The sequence below is a fragment of the Nomascus leucogenys genome, chromosome 23 (genome assembly GCF_006542625.1).
Source record: "Nomascus leucogenys isolate Asia chromosome 23, Asia_NLE_v1, whole genome shotgun sequence".
Classification (NCBI taxonomy): domain Eukaryota; kingdom Metazoa; phylum Chordata; class Mammalia; order Primates; family Hylobatidae; genus Nomascus; species Nomascus leucogenys.
Window position 1 is genome coordinate 24261017 of NC_044403.1, and position 25384 is coordinate 24286400.

General features: G+C 39.6%; 1 protein-coding gene across 3 annotated transcripts in view; it reads right to left on the reverse strand.

Annotated features, from left to right (window-relative positions):
* KLRG1 (killer cell lectin like receptor G1) overlaps nt 1–25384 on the reverse strand; it is a 56240-nt gene that overhangs the window by 14948 nt on the left and 15908 nt on the right. Inside the window, exons 1-2 of one of the 3 annotated variants that reach the window (XM_030804407.1) lie at nt 5334–5510; nt 2775–2879 (exon numbers count right to left, since the gene is read on the reverse strand). In XM_030804407.1, coding sequence (XP_030660267.1) covers nt 2775–2879; nt 5334–5415 — 187 coding nt within the window. In that variant the 5' untranslated portion in view covers nt 5416–5510. Of the gene's footprint in view, nt 1–2774; nt 2880–5333; nt 5511–25384 lie in introns of those variants that run through there. The other 2 variants (XM_030804408.1, XM_030804410.1) reach the window with 2 other exon arrangements.

Consider the following 25384-nt stretch of genomic DNA (forward strand, 5'->3'; position numbering starts at 1 on the left):
AGGACCTGGTTCACATCTTTATGGACCACTCAGTCTTGGAAATGAAATGGGAGATAAAATGGAAGATGGCAGCCCCGGGTCTTCCCTGCTCCACCACTTTTCAGATTAAGGGTTAGAGAAGTGTGTAACAATGCATGGTGTCAATTTGAATACCTCATAATGTCCAACCCCATCATCTACTAAGTATATATTCCACTACACAAGAATATGACTATAACTGAAGGAACAAAGAAGAAAGCATACAACAATCTGCCTGAAAACTCTGGAGCAAGTACTTTACTTGTGCTAGAGATCTCTGTGCACATGTAATATACACACAACAGATAACTGTGAATTTGTATAATATGCATCTGTGTACTGTCTTTGCTCAGTGTATATATTGCATAATTGCATAATGTATATTGCTTAAATCAGGCAGAATCATTCAGAATGCCCAACCGAAAATGCCAAAAATAAATTAGGAAAAGAAAACTTAACTAGAATGAAAGGTTTTGCTTTTTTATTATCACAGATGTAACTGTCTCTCACCATTGAAAACTGGAAAAAAACACTTATACCTCAGCAAAAAGAACCTACTTTGATATTTTTTCAAGAGTTTTCTGGCAGAGAAGCATAACAGGTGCTAAAGTGAAAAGTGATAGAAAGCCCTAACCAAGCTCTTTTAAATACAGAAGATCTGCATTCCTTTAAAATGGTTGGCCCACAGTTCTGTCGAGATGAAAGGGAACTGGCCAGGCATGGTGGCTCACTCTTGTAATCCCAGCACTTCGGGAGGCCGAGGCAGGTGGCTCACATGAGGCCAGGAGTTCAAGATCAGCCTGGCCAACATGGTGAAACCTCATCTCTACTAAAAATACAAAAAAATCAGCCAGGCATGGTGGCACCCGCCTGTAATCCCAGCTACTTAGGAGCTGAGGCATGAGAATCACTTGAACCCAGGAGGCAAAGGTGGCAGTGAGCCAAGATCACGCCACTGCACTCCAGCCTGAGCAACAGAGAAAGACACTGTCTCAAAAACAAACAAAGATGAAAGGGAACTGAATATGCTTTCAAGGTAATTCCAACCAAGATTCCAAAATTCTATTGATTTTCTACTTCAGTTTCAATACTTAAACATATGTGCATAAACTCGCCATAAGCACAATTCTACAGTGAGCAAGTATGAGCCATTATACTCCATGAGCACATGTGTAGATATATAATTGCAGAATAGAGTATACATCTACTCTAGATTTGGGAGTTACAAAGTGGGGAAACTAGTACTTTTCATATAAATATTAGATAATTGTTCTCTAGGAAGGCCTGGCATACACCAATATAAGTTCTGGAGATCAAGCTGTTAAATTGGCACCTTATAGATTTGTGCTTTTTCCATAGAACTGTGACATTACTCAGCCTGGATTAGAAATTCCCAACTTCCCTAGGAGTTCCTTTTTGTCAAAGGTCGGAATGAATCTGAGGTAGAAGCCCTGGAGCTGAACTCTTAGAACCCTAATAAATTGGCAGAGCACAGTGGCTCACTCCTGTAATCTCAGCACTTTGGGAGGCCAAGGCGGGCAGATCACGAGGTCAGGAGTTCGAGGCCAACTTGGCCAATATAGTGAAACCCCGTCTCTAATAAAAATACAAAAACTTAGCCAGGCATGGTGGTGGGTGCCTGTAATCCCAGCTACTTGGGAGGCTGAGGCACAAGAATCGCTTGAACCTGGGAAGCAGAGGTTGCAGTGAGCCGAGATCACACCATTGCACTTCAGTCCAGGCAACATTGCGAGATTCTGTCTCAAAAAAAAATTTTTTTTAATTAAAAAAAAGAATCCTAATAAATCACTGCTGTGTAATCTGTCACTATCATCCCCTAAAAACATAAACCTAAGCTAGGACTCTAGACTGTAAAACAACAAACTGAGAGTCCTCTAGATCACTAGATTTAAGGACCTAGAAGAACTAAACTTAGAAAAATTAGCTTTAGAAAATGTGAAAGCACCCGAATGGCAAAAAAAAAAAAAAAAATCAGACCATGTTTAATTACATTATGGTATATGTATTATGTGAAAAGTTAAACATCATTAATATTATAACTCAATCATCACAATAAATATGGCAGTAAGGAAATGTTTCTGGCAACATAAAATTAAAAAGCAATATACAAAATTATGAGCATACTACGATAAGAACTACTCTCAGCCTTGCATTAAAAGAAAGGTGGGAGAAATTTTAAGAGGACTTGACTGCAGTTCTATTAAGAAAATATGGTCAGGTGCAGTGGCTCACACCTATAATCCCAGCACTTTGGGAGGCCAAGAAGGGCAAATGGCTTGAGCCCACGAGTTTGAGATCAGCCTGGGCAACATAGTGAAATGTCTCTACAAAAAAAAAAATAATAATAATACAAAAATCAGCCAGGCATGGTGGTATTGTGCCTGTGGTCCCAGCTACTCGAGAGGCTGAGGTGGATCACTTGAGCCTAAGGAGGTCAAGGCTGCAGTGAGCTGTGATTGTACAGTGGCACAGGATCCACTGGTATAGCAGCACACAAATCTATCACCCACAGCCTGGCTGATAGAGGAAGACCCTGTCTCAAAAAACAAAAAGAAAAAAGAAAATACATGCTTATACAAATGCACGTGGTCAAAGGCTATACCCAGGAAATAGTTGTATACAGATGGAGATTTATTTTGTTTGAATTATTTTTTGATTTTTCAAAGCTTCTGCTATGTTATATTGCTTTTATAATATAAAATGAAAGATTAATTTTGGTTTAAGTTTGCACTTACCCTGGCACAGGATCCACTGGTATAGCAGCACACTCATAAGAACTGCAGTCAGAAGCCCCAGAGCTATTGCCACAAGGCAAGAACAAGAAGGCCTGGAAGAGGAAGCTGCAACAACAGAGTCAAAGCACACTCCTGAGTCAGAAGACAGGTTGAAAGAAAAGAGAAAGTCAGGCAAGGACAGCGCATCTTAAAGCAATTTGGCCTAATGGGAACTGAGATCCAGGCCATAAAGATTCCTTTTCTAGATGTGTCAGGAACTTGCTCTAAAGTCTAAGGTAACCACCAACACCTGTATCAGAGAACTTACTCTATTTATCAAGATAAAGAATGCTTTTTTCCTTTGAAATTGTGACTTACACTGTCTCATACTTAGGTGGTGAGAATATAAATTGGTACCTCTTTGGAGGACAATTTGGCAATATCTACCAAAATGGCAAAGGCATGTATCCTTTGACCTAGAAATTTCTCCTTAAGAAATTTTTCCTACAGATACTCACAGGTGCAAAATGTCATATTTATTCATGGCAGCAATATTTGTAGGAGGAGAAGACTGAATACAATCTACATTCTATCAGTAAAAGGCCAGTCAAATACATTTTTGATATATCCATAAAGTGAATATATAGCTTCTAATAAAGACTGGCTTTTTTTTTTAACTGATATGGAATATTTTGTAAGATATATAGTTAAGACAAACATTCTGCAGAACAGGATATACAAATATCTCTGCAAGCACACCCAAGAATCTGATAACATTGTTTGCCTCTGGAATGGAAAAAACAGTCACTGGAGACAAAATAGGAAAAAGACTTTTTACCTTACTTTCTTTTGTACCTTTTGAATTTTGAACCATGTAAACATATTATCTACTCAAAATTTAAATACATAAAATTTAAATAAAAATAATCTACATTTCAGAAGTGCTTTGTAAACTGTTGTTACTAAAAGAGCAGTAAGTTTAAGTTGATGCCAAGTTTAAGAATAGGACACTACCTCATGTTAGCTATGTTGCATACAACCTAAATCTAAATTTTAAATTTGAAAAATGGAAGTATTTTCAGCAAATCTTTATTTTAAAATCAAAGGTATCTCATAGTGCAATAGTGTAGAAATTACGTGTAACGAGCAAAAGTTCTAATTTTGATTCCTTTGCTTAATAACATTTAATTAGGAAATTAAACTTGCCTATTTGGACTTCAATTTTCTGTTTAAATTTTAGATAAATTATTCTATATATGTGTGTATCCATGGAGTATTCTGAACTTCTTAAAGAAAAAAATTTATGAGAGATGCCTTCATAAAGAGAGAATTCTACATAATAAATATTTGGACTGATGAATCCAAAAGCATTAGATTTCTAGTAAAACTTTTAAAAATACATTTGCGTCACAGGAGAACATTTAATGAAATACACAAATGTTCATTTTTGTGTTATGCTAAATTTTAAAAAGATATCAAACCATAATTGAATTTGTGTAACCACAAGCCAATTCAAAAAGTAAAGTAAATTTTTAAAATTTACTTTAAGTATATATTGAAAGCCTCTAAATAGTTCCAACTAGGTTCCAATTTATCACCAGTTGTGTGTGTGACCTTGAACATATACTTTGAGATATACATTACTTCTAACTTAATATTTCTATTCCTTAGAAATCAACATAGATATAATGCAAAAATAGGAAAAGATTACACAAATAAAGATGTCCAATGCTGTATAATTTATAGTAATAGAAATAGGTCTAAATATCCCAAGTATACTAGAATGATTTAGCAAATTAAGGCAACACTCTCAAAAGACATTAAAAATTATAATAGTAAAACTATGTAGTAAAAAGAGAGAAAGCTTAGGGAACTACCCTAAAGAATATACCTCGTGAGAGTTTACTGCCTACGATACAAAATCAAGGATTAATTTTGGCATTTACACTATTACCTGTCTGTCTCAGATAATATTCTCTTAAGGCTCTATGTAAAAATGGCTCTTTTGCCTTCAAATCCTCAGTCACAGAGACTATTATCTGTAGTGTTCTTGATACTTTTTCTTCCCTGTCACCTTTCTAGTGCAACACTGTGAAGTTAAAAAAAAAAAAATCTAGATATGTAAATCAGTTTCTTTCCTGACAAAAATCTTACTAGTATCCACCAGCAAAACTATTGGTGTCCTCCTCATTCCATAGTCAGAAAAACAGCCATACCTAGAATTTAAACAGCTGGTCCAAGGTTACTCCGAATACAACTAAAGAGATAAAGTTCTCCCAACAAAGTTCCCTCTTTAGCTAGGAGCAAGAAGGAATAACAGCAGTGCCCTAGGTTGGGTTTCTAAGATGCGATTAAAGAAGTGAACGGTTAGAAAAGAGTTTACCTGAGACCTAAGATCAGATCCTGTACCATACACCAACTTTCCATATTCCAACTCTGGACTTTAAACTGAACCAAAAGTATTTCCTCAAATTATCCTTGATTCTTCTGCACCCTCTGCTTTAAACTTACTCTACTCCCCATTCATCCATAGCCTACTGTCACTATGCATTGTCTTCCATGCTACCTTGGTTAACTCACATTTTTGCTGTGGTCCGTGGTCATTCTGGGCTTGGGTTGCCGTAGGCAACTCTAACATGGAATAAATAACACTGTCAGTCATCTTCAGCTAAGATCTTTCACATGCAGTTGAGAGAGTTAAGTTATAGAAGTGTGAAGGGATATGTATCAGTGAGGAAACAGCCCAATCTCTAAACTGCTAGCAGGAAACCTGACAAAAGCAGAAGTAATTTTTCAGGAAATGATTCAAATTTGGGGGCTGCCTATAGAAATTAATATTTTAAGTTGCTATTTTTTTGCCCCATGACACTCTAGATGCTCATTAAATATATATTAAATTGATTCCCCATCTCACCTAATTCTGTTGAGCAAGGAAAAATTGCTCTCAAGTCCAGCAATTTCAGTTATGGAAACTAAAATAAAAGTGAGAGGGGTTACTAGCTATGAATTTCTCTCAGAATTTTTTCTCTGCTTTGTTTTCTTCTGAAAAAGTAGATGTATGCCAAATGAGACTGACTTCATCGTTTCTTGGAACTTTTGGGTAGTGATAAACAATAACGAAATGGACTGTTGGGTGCGTATGCCTGGAATCATGGGAGAAACGGACTATTGCCCAGATATGTTTTGTGAATATGACATAACGACGTCTTCCCCAAAACATTGTCCAAATTGTGCTATGGTCTTTACCCTTCACAGTATCAGAAATTCCATTAAATTTTTTCTCTTTGTTGTCTTTTTTTTATTATTATACTTTATGCAAAGATAACTAAAAAGAAGAGCAAAGTAAACAAATACATTCTAAAGTGTTAGTAATTTATTTTTAATGGGTGAAAAGTGAATGAAAAGTTAATAAAAAGTTAAAGTAGGCCGGGCGTGGTGGCTCACGCCTGTAATCCCAGCACTTTGGGAGGCCGAGGCGAGTGGATCACCTGAGGTCAGGAATTCAAGACCAGCCTGGCCAACATGGTGAAACCCTGTCTCTATTAAAAATACAAAAAAATTAGCCAGGTGTGGTGGTGGGTGCCTGTAATCTCAGCTACTCAGGAGGCTGAGACAGGAGAATGGCTTGAAACTGGGAGGCGGAGGTTGCAGTGAGCCGAGATTGCACCATTGTACTCCAGCCTGGGCAACAAGAGTGAAACTCCATCTAAAAAAATACAAAAGTTAAAGTAAGGAAAACAGAAAGGGTACTGAAACTCTTAAGAGTGGATAAGATCATCAAGATAGACTGCATAAGGATAAAAGAAAAGAAACAGGGAGTGCATATTAATAAAAACAAATATATTTCTGCTTCCAGCCATGACAGAATGGCATTAGACTTACTCTCCAATCAAAATATACCACATGGCAAAATACACGAGGCAGCTATTTTCAGGAACACACAGGCAACATTGTGATCCTTGAGAGAACACAAAGGTGAGTGCAATGATCATTCTAGCTTTCTATCTAGGACCACTTTCTAGGACAGGGCACAAAAATGAATCCTAAACAGAACAGCAGTCTTACTAAAATGAGGAGGCAGAGATTGGAGTTTTGAGCTGCTTAAATGGCTGGAATTTGCAGGGCAGGGAAATTCACAAGAGAGAGGCACCCTTAAGACTGTGTGGGAATTCACTGTATGTCTGTGGCTAAGTTCTAGACTGTGTAGACATAGGACAAAACTCTGCCAAGTCCAAGCTGAGATAGTTCCTGCAGGGCCAAGAGCTGAACAGAGAGAACAGAGGTGATGCATTGCTTAGTAGCACCAACCAAAAACAAAACAAAACTTAACATCGCCAAAAAGAGTCACCAGTAGTTTAGCTGCCTCTGAGAACAAATTTTCACGCCCTTAATATAAAGGCAAAACAAACAAAATGTGGTCTATACATACAATGGAATATTAGTCTTAGAAAGGAAATCCTGTCATACTTTACAACACTGATGAACCTTGAAAATATTATACTAAGTGAAATGAACTGATCACAAAATGACAAATACGGTGTGATTCCACTTATATGAGGAATCTAAAGTAGTCAAACCCATAGACAAAGAAAGAAGAACGGTTACTGAAAGAAGTTTGGAGGGAAAAGGAAAAGGAAGTTGCTTAATGGGTACAGGGTTTCAGTTTTGCAGTGTGATTAAGTTCTGGAGATATGGTACACAACAATGTGAATATTCTTATATTCACTTGCTTGGACTATCACAACAAAATACCATAGACTAGGTGACTTAAACAACAGAAATTTATTTATATTTTCATCATTCCACAGACTGAAAGTCTAAGATCAAGATGCCAGCAGAGTTGGTGTTTGGAGGGTGCTTCCCCTGTGGGTTGCAGACTTCTCACTATATCCTCAAGTGGCCTTTCCTCAGTGTGTGCACAAGGGAAGAAAGAGAGTGGGCTCTGGTCTCTCTCTTTTTTTTTTTTTTTTTTTGAGACGGAGTCTCGCTCTGTCGCCCAGGCTGGAGTGCAGTGGCGCGATCTCTGCTCACTGCAAGCTCCGCCTCCCGGGTTCACGCCATTCTCCTGCCTCAGCCTCTCGGAGTAGCTGACTACAGGCGCCCGCCAACACGGCCGGCTAATTTTTTGTATTTTTAGTAGAGACAGGGTTTCACCGTGTTAGCCAGGATGGTCTTGATCTCCTGACCTCGTGATCCGCCCGCCTCGGCCTCCCAAAGTGCTGGGATTACAGGCGTGAGCCACCGCGCCCGGCTAGTCCTTTCTTATAATGTTGAGTGTGTCAGGCCTCAAGGGGAAGGCCTCTGGCCTTCTCCTGCCCTCCTTTCATCTGCCTCAAGGCAGGACTCTAATTTTCCCCTGGCTTTCTGATTGTGGGTCTTAAAACCTTCCCCAGAGAGGGTCCTGCCCTTTACTGGGGTGATGACGGGGAGGGGGTCAGGGGCAAGAATGCTGATGTCCTGAAGCTTCCATAAAAACCCAAGAGAACTGTGTCAGAATGCTTCCAGATGACTGAACCTGTGGAGATTTCTGGAGAGCAGCCTTCCCAGGGAGGTCATGGAAGCTCCGCACCCCTTTCCCCATACCCTGCCCTACAGTTCTCTTCATCTGTATCTTTTGTAATATCCTTTTTAATAAACCGATAAACATAAGGGTTTGCCTGAGTTCTGTGAGCTGCTCCAGCAAATTAATTGAACTCAAAGGGGAAGTTGTGGAAATCCCGACTTGAAGCTTATTGGTCAGATGTTCCAGAGGCCCGGACTTGTGACTGGTGTCTGCGGGTGTAGGGCGCGATCTTGCATATTGAACCCCTGAACTGTAAGATCTGACACTATCTCCAGGTAGATAATGTTGGAATTGAATTAAAGATACCAGCTGGTGTCTGCTAATTGGTATGTGGGGAACACCCCTACCACATTTGGTCACACAAGTCTTCTTCTGTGTTGATAATTGTGGTAGTGGTGGTGTGAAAGCAGAAAAAAACACAGTTGAAGAAAGTTTTCCCCTACACATTCAATCTAAATATGCAGAAAAAAATCAAATAATTATAAATTGAGTGGTACTCTTAAATATCTGACCAATACTCTTAAAATACATCAAGTTCACGAAAAATAAAGAAACACTGAGAAACTGTCATAGACCAGAGGAAAACAATAAATATGACAACTAGATGTAATGTGGTATCCTGGACTGGATCCTGGAACAGAAAAAAGGGCATTAATGAAAAATTGGTAAAATTCAAACAATGTAGCAATATTCATTTCTTACATTTGAGAAATGTGCCATGATTTTTTAAAGATGCTAACATTAGGGGAAATGGGGTGAAAAGTATAAAGAAATGTTCTGTGCTATCTTAAAAACATTTCTGTAAATCTGAAATTATTCCCCAATAAAACTTTTCTTCAAAAAAGAGGATACATAACACAGATTAGCCATAATGCATCATATTTAATGTCTAGCATACAATAAAATATTATTAGAATCCAAAGAAATAAGAATATATGGGCCATGCATCAAAGAAAAGTCAGTAAGTAGAAAAGAAACTTATGTGACATAGATGCTGGAACTAGCAAACAAGGACTTTAATATCTACATAACTATGTTCAAAGACTTAGAAGAAAATATAGTCATAATGAATAAAAATGTGAAGAATCTCAGAGAAGTAGAAACTACAAAAAAGAATCAAGTGACTATTCTAGAATAGAACAGCATTCACAATTTTTAAAAATAACTGAATGAGGGCCAGGCATGGTGGCTCACACCTGTAATCCCAGCATTTTGGGAGTGGGGGGCAGGTGGATCATTTGAGGTCAGGAGTTTGAGACCATCCTGGCCAACATGGTGAAACCCTGCCTCTACTAAAAATATAAAACATTAGCCTGGCCTGGCAGCGCATGCCTATAGTCCCAGCTGCTCAGGAGGCTGAGGCAGGAGAATCACTTGAACCCAGGAGGCAGAGGTTGCAGTGAACTGAGATTGCACTATGGCACTCCAGCCTAGGTGACAGAGCGAGACTCCATCTCAATAATAATAATAATAGGGCCGGGCGCGGTGGCTCACGCTTGTAATCCCAGCACTCTGGGAGGCCGAGGCAGGCGGATCACGAGGTCAGGAGATCGAGACCACGGTGAAACCCTGTCTCTACTAAAAATACAAAAAAAATTAGCTGGGCGTGGTGGCGGGCGCCTGTAGTCCCAGCTACTCGGAGAGGCTGAGGCAGGAGAATGGCGTGAACCCGGGAGGCGGAGCTTGCAGTGAGCCGAGATCGCGCCACTGCACTCCAGCCTGGGTGACAGAGCAAGACTGCGTCTCAAAAAAAAAAAAAAAAATAATAATAATAATAATAATAATAGCTGAATTAGATTAATAGCAAATAGAAGAGGGCAGATAAAAAGGTCAGTAAACATGAAGACAGATTGCTAAAAATAATCCAATGTGAAGAATAGAGGGAAAAAATGGCAGAAAAAAATGAACAGAACCTCAGTGACCTATGAACAATGCCAAATAGTATAACAAAAGTGAAACTGAAGTCCCCCAGAATAAAGGGGACATATAATGAAATTGGAAAGGAATTTGAAAAAGTAATGGTCACATACTACCCAAATTTGGGATACAACTTACAGGTATAAGAAACTCACTGAATCTGCATCAAGATAAACATAAGGAAAATCACTCCTAAGAACATAATCTAAAACTGATAAAAACCAAAGATAAAAAGAAAATACAGAAAACAGCCAGAGGAAAATAAATAACACAATAATGGGAAACAACAACATGAATGACAGCTAAATTCTCATCAGAAACAAGGAGAAAGGCAATGAGATGCCATCTTTAAAATGGTAAAATTGGCCAGGCACAGTGGCTCACACTTGTAATCCCACCACTTTAGGAGAACAAGGCAGATGGATCACCTGAGCTCAGGAGTTCGAGACCAGCCTGGCCAACATGGTGAAACCCCGTCTCTACTAAAAATACAAAAATTAGCTGGGCGTGGTGGCAGGCGCCTGTAATCCCAGCTACTCTGGAGGCTGAAGCAGGAGAATCGCTTGAACCCAGGAGGCAGAGGTTGCAGTGAGCTGAGATCGCACCGGTACACTCCAGCCTGGGCAACAAGAGCAAAACTCTGTCTCAAAAAAAAAAAAAAAAAAAAGGGTAAAATGGTGAGACTGCCAATACAGAATTCTATATCCAGAAAAAGTATCCAATAGAAATGAAGAAGAAGTAAAAATATTTTCAGAGCAGAGAAAGTAGAAAATTTGTCATGAGCAGGCCAGCACTACAAGAAATGCTAAAAGAAGTTCTTAGAAAATAAGTATCACCAGATAAAAACATAAATATACAGAAAACATTGAAGAGCAACAGAAACTGTAAATATGTAAGTACATATAAAGAATTATATTTATTTTCTTTTCCCATCTTAATTTCTTTAAAAAAAAAACAAAGTAAAACATAACGCAAATCATTTTAAAAAACAGAAAAATGATAAAGCCAATCTTGTCAATAATTGAATTCATCATAAATGGACTGCTGCACCAAATAAATGGCACAAATTGTAGGACTAGAAGAAAAAGCAAGAACCAATAAGATATTGTCTGTTCTGGCTAGGCATGGTGGCGCACACCTGTAATCCCAGAACTTTGGGAGGCTGAGGCGGGCAAATCACCTGAGGTCATGAGTTCAAGACCAGCCTGGCCAACATGGGGAAACACTATCTCTACTAAAAATACAAAAAATAGCCAGGCGTGGTGGCAGGTGCCTGTAATCCCAGCTATTTGGGAGGCTGAGGCAGGAGAATCACTTGAACCCAGAAGGCTGAGGTTGCAGCGAGCCAAGATCGCACCATTGCACTCCAGCCTGGACAACAAGAATGAAACTCCATCTCAAAAAACAAAAAAGATATTGTCTGTTCTGGCTGTCAGATACGTACTTTAAATATAATGACAGATTAGAAGAAAGGTATACAAAATATATACAATGTGCAAACCAATATACACATTACAGTAAGCACCTGGAGTGCTTATCACTGCTGTAACACATTACCTAACACAAACTTAGTGACTTAAAATAACATATATTTCTTTTCTTTTTTTTTTTTTTTTTTTTTTATTATACTTTAGGGTTTTAGGGTACATGTGCACAATGTGCAGGTTTGTTACATATGTATCCATGTGCCATGTTGATTTCCTGCACCCATTAACTCGTCATTTAGCATTAGGTGTATCTCCTAATGCTGTCCCTCCCCCCTCCCCCCACCCCACAACAGTCCCCGGAGTGTGATGTTCCCCTTCCTGTGTCCATGAGTTCTCATTGTTCAATTCCCACCTATGAGTGAGAACATGCGGTGTTTGGGTTTTTGTCCTTGCGATAGTTTACTGAGAATGATGTTTTCCAGTTTCATCCATGTCCCTACAAAGGACACGAACTCATCATTTTTTATGGCTGCATAGTATTCCATGGTGTATATGTGCCACATTTTCTTAATCCAGTCTATTGTTGTTGGACATTTGGGTTGGTTCCAACTCTTTGCTATTGTGAATAGTGCCGCAATAAACATACGTGTGCATGTGTCTTTATAGCAGCATGATTTATAGTCCTTTGGGTATATACCCAGTAATGGGATGGCTGGGTCAAATGGTATTTCTAGTTCGAGATCCCTGAGGAATCGCCACACTGACTTCCACAATGGTTGAACTAGTTTACAGTCCCACCAACAGTGTAAAAGTGTTCCTATTTCTCCACATCCTCTCCAGCACCTGTTGTTTCCTAATTTTTGAATGATGGCCATTCTAACTGGTGTGAGATGCTATCTCACTGTGGTTTTGATTTGCATTTCTCTGATGGCCAGTGATGATGAGCATTTCTTCATGTGTTTTCTGGCTGCATAAATGTCTTCTTTTGAGAAGTGTCTGTTCATGTCCTCTGCCCACTTTTTGATGGGGTTGTTTGTTTTTTTCTTGTAAATTTGTTTGAGTTCATTATAGATTCTGGATATTAGCCCTTTGTCAGATGAGTAGGTTGCAAAAATTTTCTCCCATTCTGTAGGTTGCCTGTTCATTCTGATGATAGTTTCTTTTGCTGTGCAGAAGCTCTTTAGTTTAATGAGATCCCATTTGTCGATTTTGGCTTTTGTTGCCATTGCTTTTGGTGTTTTAGACATGAAGTCCTTGCCCACGCCTATGTCCTGAATGGTATTGCCTAGGTTTTCTTGTAGGATTTTAATGGTTTTAGGTCTAACATATAAGTCTTTAATCCATCTTGAATTAATTTTTGTATAAGGTGTAAGGAAGGGATCCAGTTGCAGCTTTCTACATATGGCTAGCCAGTTTTCCCAGCACCATTTATTAAATAGGGAATCCTTTCCCCATTTCTTGTTTTTGTCAGGTTTGTCAAAGATCAGATAGTTGTAGCTATGCGGCATCATTTCTGAGGGCTCTGTTCTGTTCCATTGATCTATGTCTCTGTTGTGGTACCAGTACCATGCTGTTTTGGTTACTGTAGCCTTGTAGTATAGTTTAAAGTCAGGTAGCGTGATGCCTCCAGCTTTGTTCTTTTGGCTTAGGATTGACTTGGCGATGCGGGCTCTTTTTTGGTTCCATATGAACTTTAAAGTAGTTTTTTCCAATTCTGTGAAGAAAGTCATTGGTAGCTTGATGGGGATGGCATTGAATCTATAAATTACCTTGGGCAGTATGGCCATTTTCACGATATTGATTCTTCCAACCCATGAGCATGGAATGTTCTTCCATTTGTTTGTATCCTCTTTTATTTCATTGAGCAGTGGTTTGTAGTTCTCCTTGAAGAGGTCCTTCACATCCCTTGTAAGTTGGATTCCTAGGTATTTTATTCTCTTTGAAGCAATTGTGAATGGGAGTTCACTCATGATTTGGCTCTCTGTTTGTCTGTGATTGGTGTACAAGAATGCTTGTGATTTTTGTACATTAATTTTGTATCCTGAGACTTCGCTGAAGTTGCTAATCAGCTTAAGGAGATTTTGGGCTGAGACAATGGGGTTTTCTAGATATACAATCATGTCATCTGCAAACAGGGACAATTTGACTTCCTCTTTTCCTAATTGAATACCTTTTATTTCCTTCTCCTGCCTGATTGCTCTGGCCAGAACTTCCAGCACTATGTTGAACAGGAGCGGTGAGAGAGGGCATCCCTGTCTTGTGCCAGTTTTCAGAGGGAATGCTTCCAGTTTTTGCCCATTCAGTATGATATTGGCTGTGGGTTTGTCATAGATAGCTCTTATTATTTTGAGATACGTCCCATCAATACCTAATTTATTGAGAGTTTTTAGCATGAAGGGTTGTTGAATTTTGTCAAAGGCCTTTTCTGCATCTATTGAGATAATCATGTGGTTTTTGTCTTTGGTTCTGTTTATATGTTGGATTACATTTATTGATTTGCGTATGTTGAACCAGCCTTGCATCCCAGGGATGAAGCCCACTTGATCATGGTGGATAAGCTTTTTGATGTGCTGCTGGATTCGGTTTGCCAGTATTTTATTGAGGATTTTTGCATCAATGTTCATCAAGGATATTGGTCTGAAATTCTCTTTTTTGGTTATGTCTCTGCCAGGTTTTGGTATCAGGACGATGCTGGCTTCATAAAATGTGTTAGGGAGGATTCCCTCTTTTTCTATCGATTGGAATAGTTTCAGAAGGAATGGTACCAGTTCCTCCTTGTACCTCTGGTAGAATTCGGCTGTGAATCCATCAGGTCCTGGACTCTTTTTGGTTGGTAAGCTATTGATTATTGCCACAATTTCAGAACCTGTTATTGGTCTATTCAGAGATTCAACTTCTTCCTGGTTTAGTCTTGGGAGGGTGTATTTGTCGAGGAATTTATCCATTTCTTCTAGATTTTCTAGTTTATTTGCATAGAGGTGTTTGTAGTATTCTCTGATGGTAGATTGTATTTCTGTGGGATCGGTGGTGATATCCCCTTTTTCGTTTTTTATTGCATCTATTTGATTCTTCTCTCTTTTCTTCTTTATTAGTCTTGCTAGCGGTCCATCAATTTTGTTGATCTTTTCAAAAAACCAGCTCCTGGATTCATTAATTTTTTGAAGGGTTTTTTGTGTCTCTATTTCCTTCAGTTCTGCTCTGATTTTAGTTATTTCTAGCCTTCTGCTAGCTTTTGAATGTGTTTGTTCTTGCTTTTCTAGTTCTTTTAATTGTGATGTTAGGGAGTCAATTTTGGATCTTTCCTGCTTTCTCTTGTGGGCATTTAGTGCTATAAATTTCCCTCTACACACTGCTTTGAATGTGTCCCAGAGATTCTGGTATGTTGTGTCTTTGTTCTCGTTGGTTTCAAAGAACATCTTTATTTCTGCCTTCATTTCATTATGTACCCAATAGTCATTCAGGAGCAGGTTGTTCAGTTTCCATGTAGTAGAGCGGTTTTGAGTGAGTTTCTTAATCCTGAGTTCTAGTTTGATTGCACTGTGGTCTGAGAGACAGTTTGTTATAATTTCTGTTCTTTTACATTTGCTGAGGAGAGCTTTACTTCCAACTATGTGGTCAATTTTGGAATAGGTGTGGTGTGGTGCTGAAAAAAATGTATATTCTGTTGACTTGGGGTGGAGAGTTCTGTAGATGTCTATTAGGTCCACTTTATGTAGAGCTGAGTTCAATTCCTGGATATCCTTGTTAACTTTCTGTCTCGTTGATCTGTCTAATGCTGACAGTGGGGTGTTAAAATCTCCCATTATTATTGTGTGGGAGTTTAAGTCCCTTAGTAGGTCACTCAGGACTTGCTTTATGAATCTGGGTGCTCCTGTGTTGGGTGCATATATATTTAGGATAGTTAGCTCTTCTTGATGAATTGATCCCTTTACCATTATGTAATGGCCTTCTTTGTCTCTTTTGATCTTTGTTGGTTTAAAGTCTATTTTATCAGAGACTAGGATTGCAACCCCTGCCTTTTTTTGTTTTCCAGTTGCTTGATAGATCTTCCTCCATCCCTTTATTTTGAGTCTATGTGTGTCTCTGCATGTGAGATGGGTTTCCTGAATACAGCACACTGATGGGTCCTGACTCCTTATCCAGTTTGCCAGTCTGTGTCTTTTGATTGGAGCATTTAGCCCATTTACATTTAACGTTAATATTGTTATGTGTGAATCTGATCCTGTCATTATGATGTTAGTTGGTTATTTTGCTCGTTAGTTGCTATAGTTTCTTCCTAGTCTCGATGGTCTTTACAATTTGGCATGTTTTTGCAGTGGCTGGTACCGGTTGTTCCTTTCCATGTTTAGTGCTTCCTTCAGGAGCTCTTTTAGGGCAGGCCTGGTGGTGACAAAATCACTCAGCGTTTGCTTGTCTGTAAAGTGTTTTATTTCTCCTTCACTTATGAAGCTTAGTTTGGCGGGATAGGAGATTCTGGGTTGAAAATTCTTTTCTTTAAGAATGTTGAATATCGGCCCCCACTCTCTTCTGGCTTGTAGAGTTTCTGCTGAGAGATCAGCTGTTAGTCTGATGGGCTTCCCTTTGTGGGTAACCCGACCTTTCTCTCTGGCTGCCCTTAACATTTTTTCTTTCATTTCAACTTTGGTGAATCTGACAATAATGTGTCTTGGAGTTGCCCTTCTCGAGGAGTATCTTTGTGGCGTTCTCTGTATTTCCTGAATCTGAATGCTGGCCTGCCTTGCTAGATTGGGGAAGTTCTCCTGGATAATATCTTGCAGAGTGTTTTCCAACTTGGTTCCATTCTCCCCATCATTTTCAGGTACACCAATCAGACGTAGGTTTGGTCTTTTCACATAGTCCCAAATTTCTTGGAGGCTTTGTTCATTTCTTTTTATCCTTTTTTCTCTAAACTTCCCTTCTCTTTTCATTTCATTCATTTCATCTTCCATCAGCGATACCCTTTCTTCCAGTTGATCGCATCTGCTACTGAGGCTTCTGCAATCTTCGCGTAGTTCTCGAAACTTGGCTTTCAGCTCCATCGGCTCCTTGAAACCCTTCTCTCCATTGGTTATTCTAGTTATCCATTCTTCTAATTTTTTTTCAAAGTTTTTAACTTCTTTGCTGTTGTTTTGAATTTCCTCTCGTAGCTCAGAGTAGTTTGATCGTCTGAAGCCTTCTTCTCTCAACTCATCAAAGTCATCCTCCATCCAGCTTTGTTCCGTTGCTGGTGAGGAACTGCGTTCCTTTGGAGGAGGAGAGGTGCTCTGTTTTTTAGAGTTTCCAGTTTTTTTGGTCTGTTTTTTCCCCATCTTTGTGGTTTTATCTACTTTTTGTCTTTGATGATGGTGATGTACAGATGGGTTTTTGGTGTGGATGTCCTTTCTGTTTGTTAGTTTTCCTTCTACCAGACAGGACCCTCAGCTGCAGGTCTGTTGGAGTTTACTAGAGGTGCACTCCAGACCCTGTTTGGCTGGGTGTCAGCAGCGGTGGCTGCAGAACAGCAGATTTTCGTGAGACCACAAATTCAGCTGTCTGATAGTTCCTCTGAAAGTTTTGTCTCAGAGAAGTACCGGGTTGAATGAGGTGTCAGTCTGTCCCTACTGGGGGGTGCCTCCCAGTTAGGCTGCTCAGGGGTGAGGGACCCACTTTAGGAGGCAGTCTGACTGTTCTCAGATCTCCAGCTGCGTGCTGGGAGAACCACTACTCTCTTCAAAGCTGTCAGTCAGACAGGGACATTTAAGTCTGTGGAAGTTCTTGCAGAGTTTTTGTTTGTCTGTGCCCTGCCCCCAGAGGTGGAGCCTACAGAGGCAGGCAGGCCTCCTTGAGCTGTGGTGGGCTCCACCCACTTCGAGCTTCCTGGCTGCTTTGTTTACCTAAGCAAGCCTGGGCAATGGCGGGCGCCCCTCCCCCAGCCTCGCTGCCGCCTCGCAGCTTGATCTCAGACTGCTGTGCTAGCAATTAGCGAGACTCCGTGGGCATAGGACCCTCTGAGCCAGGTGCGGGACACAATCTCCTAGTGTGCCGTTTTCCAGGCCCGTTGGAAAAGCGCAGTTAGGGTGGGACTGACCCGATATTCCAGGTGCCGTCTGCTTCCCCTTTCTTTGACTAGGAAAGGGAACTCCCTGACCCCTTGCGCTTCCCGAGTGAGTCAATGCCTCGCCCTGCTTCGGCTCGCGCACAGTGCGCTTCACCGACTGTCCTGCACCCACTGTTAGGCACTCCCTAGTGAGATGAAACCGGTACCTCAAGCAGAAATGCAGAAATCACCCGTCTTCTGTGTCGCTGGGGCTGGGCTATTTATTTTCTTAAAGTTTTGTAGGTCAGAAGTCCAAAATCAAGGTTTTGGCAGAACTGATTTCCTTCTGGGAAAGTCAAGGAAATGTTCTCCTCTAAAGCCTCCAGAAGGAAATCAGTTTTGCCAAATTTCAAATTTCTTGTCTTGTGGATTCTTCTGCCGCCTTTGAAGTATATAATTCCAACCTTTGCTTTTATTGTTACATCTCTGTTTTCTGACTTTGACTCTACTCCTTCCCTCTTATAAGGACTCTCATAATTACACTGAACCCACATGAACAAACCAGCATGATCTCTCCATCTCAAGATTATTAGCTTAATCCTATCTACAAAGTATCTGCCATATAAGGTAACATAATTATAGACTCAAGGGATTAGGATTTAACATATTTGAGGTGGGGAGAGACATTATTCAGCCTTCCACAAGTGGTCATACTAATATAAGACAAAAATGGGTGAGTATAAAGAGGTACATTTCATAATTACATGAGTCACTGATTGCATCAAGCATATATAACAACTATAAATAAGTATGCACCTAATTTTGAACTTCAAAACATATGAACAGAAGTAAAAGCTGAGTTAAAGGAAAATAAACATCAATACTCATAGTTGGATATTTTAAAAACCTTTTCTCAGTAACTGATAAGACTATTAAACAAAATTCAGTAATAATACAAAAAATCTCAACACCACCATCAACCATCTTGACCAAATTAAATTAACCCAACAAAATGACATTCACCAATTAAAGAATACACGTTTTTAGGTGTAAATAAAATGTTCGCAAAGATATATTACATACTCAGCCATAATATAATACATCTCAAAATATTAAAATCTTAGAGATATATTTTATAACCACAATGAAATCAATAACAAGAAAAAAATCTACATAATTCCTAAATATTTGGAAATTAAAACACACACTTCGAAAAATAACCCATGGGTAAAAGAAAAAAAAATAATTTTAAAAATTTAAATATTTTACATTAAATTATTATGAAAATAGAATATGAAAATGTATAGAACACAGCTAAAACAGTCTTACAGTGAATACTGTAGTTTTAAATGAATAGAAAAGAAAAAATTAATAAATAATCCAAGTTTATAATTTATGAAGGTTAAAAAAAGAAGAGTAAATTAGAACCAATGTAAGTAGAAGACAGAATTTTAAAATGGAAAATTAATAAAATCATGAAACAAAAACTAGAAAAATTAACAAAGCCAAAATTTGGTTCTTTGACAAGATTAAGACTGATAAACTTCTAATAAGATCGAGCAAGAGGACTAACACAGCAAGAGAGCAGACTAGGATATACTAGTCCTTATATATCCACAAAAACAACAATTTAGCAATTATCCACAGATGAAAATAGCTCTGGGAGAGTTCTAGAGTGCAATTAAAAAGCTGCTGCAACTCAGTGAAACAGAAAAACTGAGGATGGTCATGCAGAAAAGTGTAGAAAGCACTTTACCTGTGTAACCCCATTCCCCAGGCTGGCACAGCTCAAAGCCAAGAGGAATACCATCAGCTGTGACTTCCTCACAAGGTGAAAAGGAGAGCAGGAAAACCCATGCAACCTTTGCCACTCAGGACTCTAGCAGCCATCCCCACTGCCACAAATACCCACAGCCTTAACTGCCAAGGACCCCCACAGTCTTCAAGAATGCTGATGCCAGCCAATGGAGCTGCCCAGAACTCACACTGCTGCACCCCCTCCAAAGCCAGAGCCTCAGCCACATCCTCTAGAACCAGGGTGAATGCTGCTTATTCACCCCAAGCCCAGCATTGCATGTGTGCACTCACCTATCAGACCCAATGCCATGACACACCCTTTAGAACTGGTGCCCATATGTGCCCCACAAGTCTCCAGTCCCATGCTGACCCAGTGCACCATGCACCTCACCCAGCCACTACCCTTGCAGGCAGTAAGAGGTGACTGCTCTTTCAAACACACTGACACCACTGCAAGCCTGTAAGGAACATAAAAAATTAAGAAAATATGACATCACCAAAAAACGCAATAAATTTCCAGTAACCAAACCCAAAGAAATGGAGATCTATGAATTGCCCGACAAAGAATTCAAAGTTAAAGTGTTTTAAAGAGGCTCAGTAAGCTAAAGATAACATAGATTGACAACTTAGTGATATCAGAAAAAATGTATTAACAAAACTAGGAGTTCAACAGAGAGCTAGAAATCATTTAAAAAAAAAAACAAAAAAACAGGGTCAGGCATGGTGGCTCACACCTGTAATCCCAGTAATCCCAGCACTTTGAGAGGCTGAGATGGGCAGATCACCTGAGGTCAGGAGTTTGAGACCAGCCTGACTAACATGGTGAAACCCTGTCTGTACTAAAAATACAAAAATTAGCCAGGCATGGTGGCAGGCCCCTGTAACCCCAGCCACTCGGGAGTCTGAGGCACGACAATCATTTAAACCCAGGAGGCAGAGGTTGCAGTGAGCCGAGATTGCACTACTGCACTCCAGCCTGGGCAACAGAGCGAAACTCCAACTCAAACAAAAAACAAAAACAAAAAAGGCAGAAATTATGGTGCTGAAGAATACATGAGTAAAATAAAAAATACAGTAGAGAGCTTCAACAGCAGACTTGATCAAACAGAAGAAAGATTCAGCAACCTCAAACACAGATTATTTGAAATTATCCAGTCAGAGGAGAAAAAAAAAGAATGAAAAAGAAAGCCTCCAGGATTTGGGGGACATGAATGTGCAAACCAATATACACATCATAGAAGTCCCACAAGGAGAATAAAGAAAGAAGCAGAAAACATATGTAACAAAATAATAATTGAAAACTATCCAAACTGAGGGAAGAACATAGACATCCAGATTCAGGAATCCTAAAAGATTCCAAATAGGTTAAACATAAAGAAGTCGGCCAGGCATGGTGGCTCACACCTGTAATCCCAGCACTTTGGGAGGCCAAGGCGGGCAGATCACGAGGTCAGGAGATCGAGACCATCCTGGCTAACACGGTGAAACCCTGTCTCTACTAAAAAAAAAATACAAAAAAATTAGCCGGACGTGGTTGCAGGCGCCTGTAGTCCCAGCTACTCGGGAGGCTGAGGCAGGAGAATGGTGTGAACCTGGGAGGCGGAGCTTGCAGTGAGCCAAGATAGCGCCACTGCACTCCAGCCTGGGTGAAAGAGTGAGACTCCTTCTCAAAAAAAAAACAAAAAAAAACATAAAGAAGTCTATACCTAGACACATTATAATTAAATTGTTAAAGGTCAGACAAAGAGAATTTTTAAAGTAGCACAAGAAAAATGACTCATCACATATAAGACTATCAGTAGATTTCTCAGCAGAAACCTTATATGCCAGGAGGATGGAATGATATATTCAAAGCACTGAAAGAGAAAACAGCCAAACCAAGAATACTATACTTGGAAAAATTATCTTTTAAAAATGAAGGACAGGCTGGGTGCAGTGGCTCACACCTGTAATCCCAGCACTTTGGAAGACCGAGGCAGATGGATCACCTGAGGTCAGGAGTTCAAGGCCAGCTTGGCCAACATGGTGAAACACTGTCTCTACTAAAAACACAAAAAAAATTACCCAGGCATGGTGATGGGCACCTGTAATCCCAGCTACTTGGGAGGGTGAGGCAGGAGAATTGCTTGAATCCAGGAGGCAGTGGCTGCAGAGAGCTGAGATTGCACCATTGCACTCCAGCCCTGGGTGACAGAGCAAGACTTGTCAAAAAAAAAAAAAAAAAAAAAGACAGGCCAGGTGAAGTGGCTCACACCTGTAATTCCAGCACTTTGGGAGGCTGAGGCAGGTGGATCACTTGAGGTCAGGAGTTCAAGACAAGCCTGGCCAACATGGTGAAACCCTGTCTCCCTTAAAACTACAAAAATTAGCCCAGTGCAGTGGCACATACCTGTAGCCCCAGGTACTCAGGAGGCTGAGGTGGGAGGATCGTTTGAGCCCAGGAGGCAGAGGTTTCAGTGAGCCAGGAATGTGCCACTGCACTCCAGCCTGGGTGACGGAGAGAGACTCCAAAAAAAAAGAAAGAAGAAAGAAAGAGAGAGAGAAAAAGGAAGGAAGGAAGAAAGGAAGGAAGGCTCTCACATATAAGACTATCAGTAGATTTCTCAGCCTAAACCTCATAGACCAAGAGGAAGGGATAAAATATTCAAAGTACTGAAAGAGAAAACAGCCAACCAAGATATACCTAGAAAAATTATTGTTTAAAAATGAAGGACAGGCTAGGTGCAGTGGTTCATGTCTGTAATCCCAGGACTTTGGGAGACCAAGGCAGTAGGATCATTTGAGCCCCACATCTGGGCAACATAGTGAGAATTCATCTCTACTAAAAATGTAAAAATAATTATAACATTTTCAAAAATTTTTAATGAAGGACAAATTACATTTTTCTGGATAAACAAAACTTGAGGGAGTTCATCACCACTAGACCTGCCTTACAAGAGATGCTCAAGGAAGTTCTTCAAGTTGAAACATGCTAAACAGCAACATGAAGTATGCTAACTAGCAATGTGAAAGCCTAAATCTCCTGGTGAAGGTATATAGACAAACACAGATTCATATGACACTGTAGTAGTGGTACATATAGTTTTAATCCTAACATAAAAGTTAAAAAAAAAAATAAAGATTTGTTAACCAATGCACACTATGAAAAGAATGAAACTCTTAATACAAAAATTAGCCAGGCATGGTGGTGCACACCTGTAATCCCAGCTACTCAGGTGGCTGAGGCAGGAGAATCGCTTGAACCCAAGAGGCAGAGCCTGCAGTGAGCTGAGATGGGGCCACTGCACTCCAGCCTGGGCAACAAAGTGAGACCCTGTCTCAAAAGAATGAGAATGAAACAATACAGAAACACAAAATTCAGGCAGAGGAAGTAACACTGTACAGATTTGTATGCAATTAAATTATCAACTGAAAATAGATTATTTTAACTACAAGTTATTTTATTCAAGACTCAAAGTAACCACTAAGTGTTACAGAAAAGAATCAAAGCAATTCACTATAAAAATCATCAAATAAAAAAAAAAAAAGGAAGACAGCAAGAGAGGAAGAGAAGAACAAAAGAACTATAAAACAAAAAACAACAAAATGGCAATAGTAAGTCCTCACTTACCAAGAGTTACTTTAAATGTAAATAAAATCCCCAATCAAAAGGCATACAGGCTGATTAGATTTAAAAATTCAAGATCTAGGCTGGGTGTGGTGGCTCACTCCTGTAATCCCAGCACTTTGGGAGGCCGAGGCAGGTGGATCACTTGAGGTCAGGAGTTCGAGACCAGCCTGGCCAACATGGTGAAACCCCGTCTCTACTAAAAATACAAAAATTAGCCAGGTGTGGTGGCACATGTCTGTAATCCCAGCTACTTGGGAGGCTGAGGCAGGAGAATCGCTTGAACCTGGGGGTTGTGGGTGGGGTGGTGGGGGGGTTGCAGTGAGCTGCTGCACTCCAGCCTGGGCAACAGAGCAAGAATCTGTCTCAAAAAAATAAATAAAAATAACAAAGAGAAAAACACAAATTACCAATATCAAGAATGGAGAGGCTATATTGCTGAAGATTTTAAAGACATTAAACGTATAATAAGGTAACATTATGTCATAATCTTTATGTCAATAAGGTAATCTTTATGTCAATAAATTTAACAAATAAGATTAAGTAGACAAATTCTTTATGAAAAATAAACAGAATTTAACAAATGGACACAAAAAGAAATAAAGTTTTGAATAGCTCTTTACCACTAAAAAAAAAAAAAGAATTGGTTAATACAAACTTACCCACAAAGAAAACTTCGTGCTCAGGTGACTTCAATAGCATACTACATTAAACTTGAAGAAATAAATAACACGGCTCCTTCAAAAAACAGAAAATGTAAGTACACTCTCCCAGTTTGGTTTAGGAGGCCATTACGACTCTGATACCAAACCTGACAAAAAATTGCAGGAAAAGAAAATTACAGACACTCCGCCTTCAATATTATAGACATGAAAATCTTTAACAAAATATCTATGACGAGTTGATGGGTGCAGCACACCAACATGGCACATGTATACATATGTAACTAACCTGCATGTTGTGCACATGTACCCTAAAACTTAAAGTATAATAAGATATATATATATAAAATAAATAAATCATCATGACAAAGTACAGTTTATCCCAGAAAGGTACAATGTTGGTTTAACATTCTAAAAGCAATGTACTTTGCCATATTAACATAATGAAAAAGAAAAAAGATATAGATCACGTGAACTGAAGCAGAAAGAAGCATGAAAAAAAAATTCAACACTCACTCAGAATAAATAAGGTCTGCAAAAGAACAGAAGGAAACTTTCTCAATGTGATAATGGCTTCTACATAAAACCTACAACTAACCAAAGGCCGGGCGCTGTGGCTCACGCTTGTAATCCCAGCACTTTGGGAGGCCGAGGCGGGCGGATCACGAGGTCAGCAGATCGAGACCACGGTGAAACCCCGTCTCTACTAAAAATACAAACAAAAATTAGCTGGGCGTGGTGGCGGGCGCCTGTAGTCCCAGCTGCTCGGAGAGGCTGAGGCAGGAGAATGGCTGGAACCCGGGAGGCGGAGCTTGCAGTGAGCTGAGATCGCGCCACTGCACTCCAGCCTGGGCGACAGAGCAAGACTCTGTCTCAAAAAAAAAAAAAAAAAAAAAAAAAAAAAAAAAAAAAAAACCTACAACTAACCTAACACACTTAAGGTGAAATATTGAATGTTATCTCAGTAAGATTAAGAACAAGGCAAGGATGTCTTATTTCAGCAACTCCATGAAACACTGTACTGAAATCCTAGAGAAAAGTAAATAAATAAAAGATGAAAAGGAAGAAGTGGAATTTACCAGTGAAGCCATCTGGGCCCAAAGCTTTCATTGTGGGAAAACTTTAACCATAAATTCAATTTTTTCAGTGGATAGGGGAATATACAGGCTATTTCCTTGAGTGACTCTGGTAGTTAGTGTCTGTCAATGAATTTGTTCTTTTCATCTAAGGCAGGGGTCAGCAAACTTTTTCTGTAAGAAGCCACATAGTAAATATTTCAGGCTTTTCTGGCAATGTGGTCTCCCATAACTACTCACTTCTGCCACTATAGTACAAAAGCAGCCATAGATAAAATGTAAATAGTTGTGTCTGTGTTCCAATAAAACTTTACTCACAAAAGAGATGGCAAGCCAGATTAGGCACACAGGCCAGATTTTACCACATATTATCGTGGTTTTTTTGTTTTGTTTTGTTTTTTGGGGTTTTTGTTTTGTTTTGTTTTGAGACAAGGTCTCCCTCTGTAGCCCAGACTGGTGTGGAGAATGGCACAATCACAGCTCACTGCAGCCTCAACCTCCCAGGCTCAGGCAATCCTCCCACCTCAGCCTCCAGAGTAGCTGAGACCACAGGCATGCACCACCAT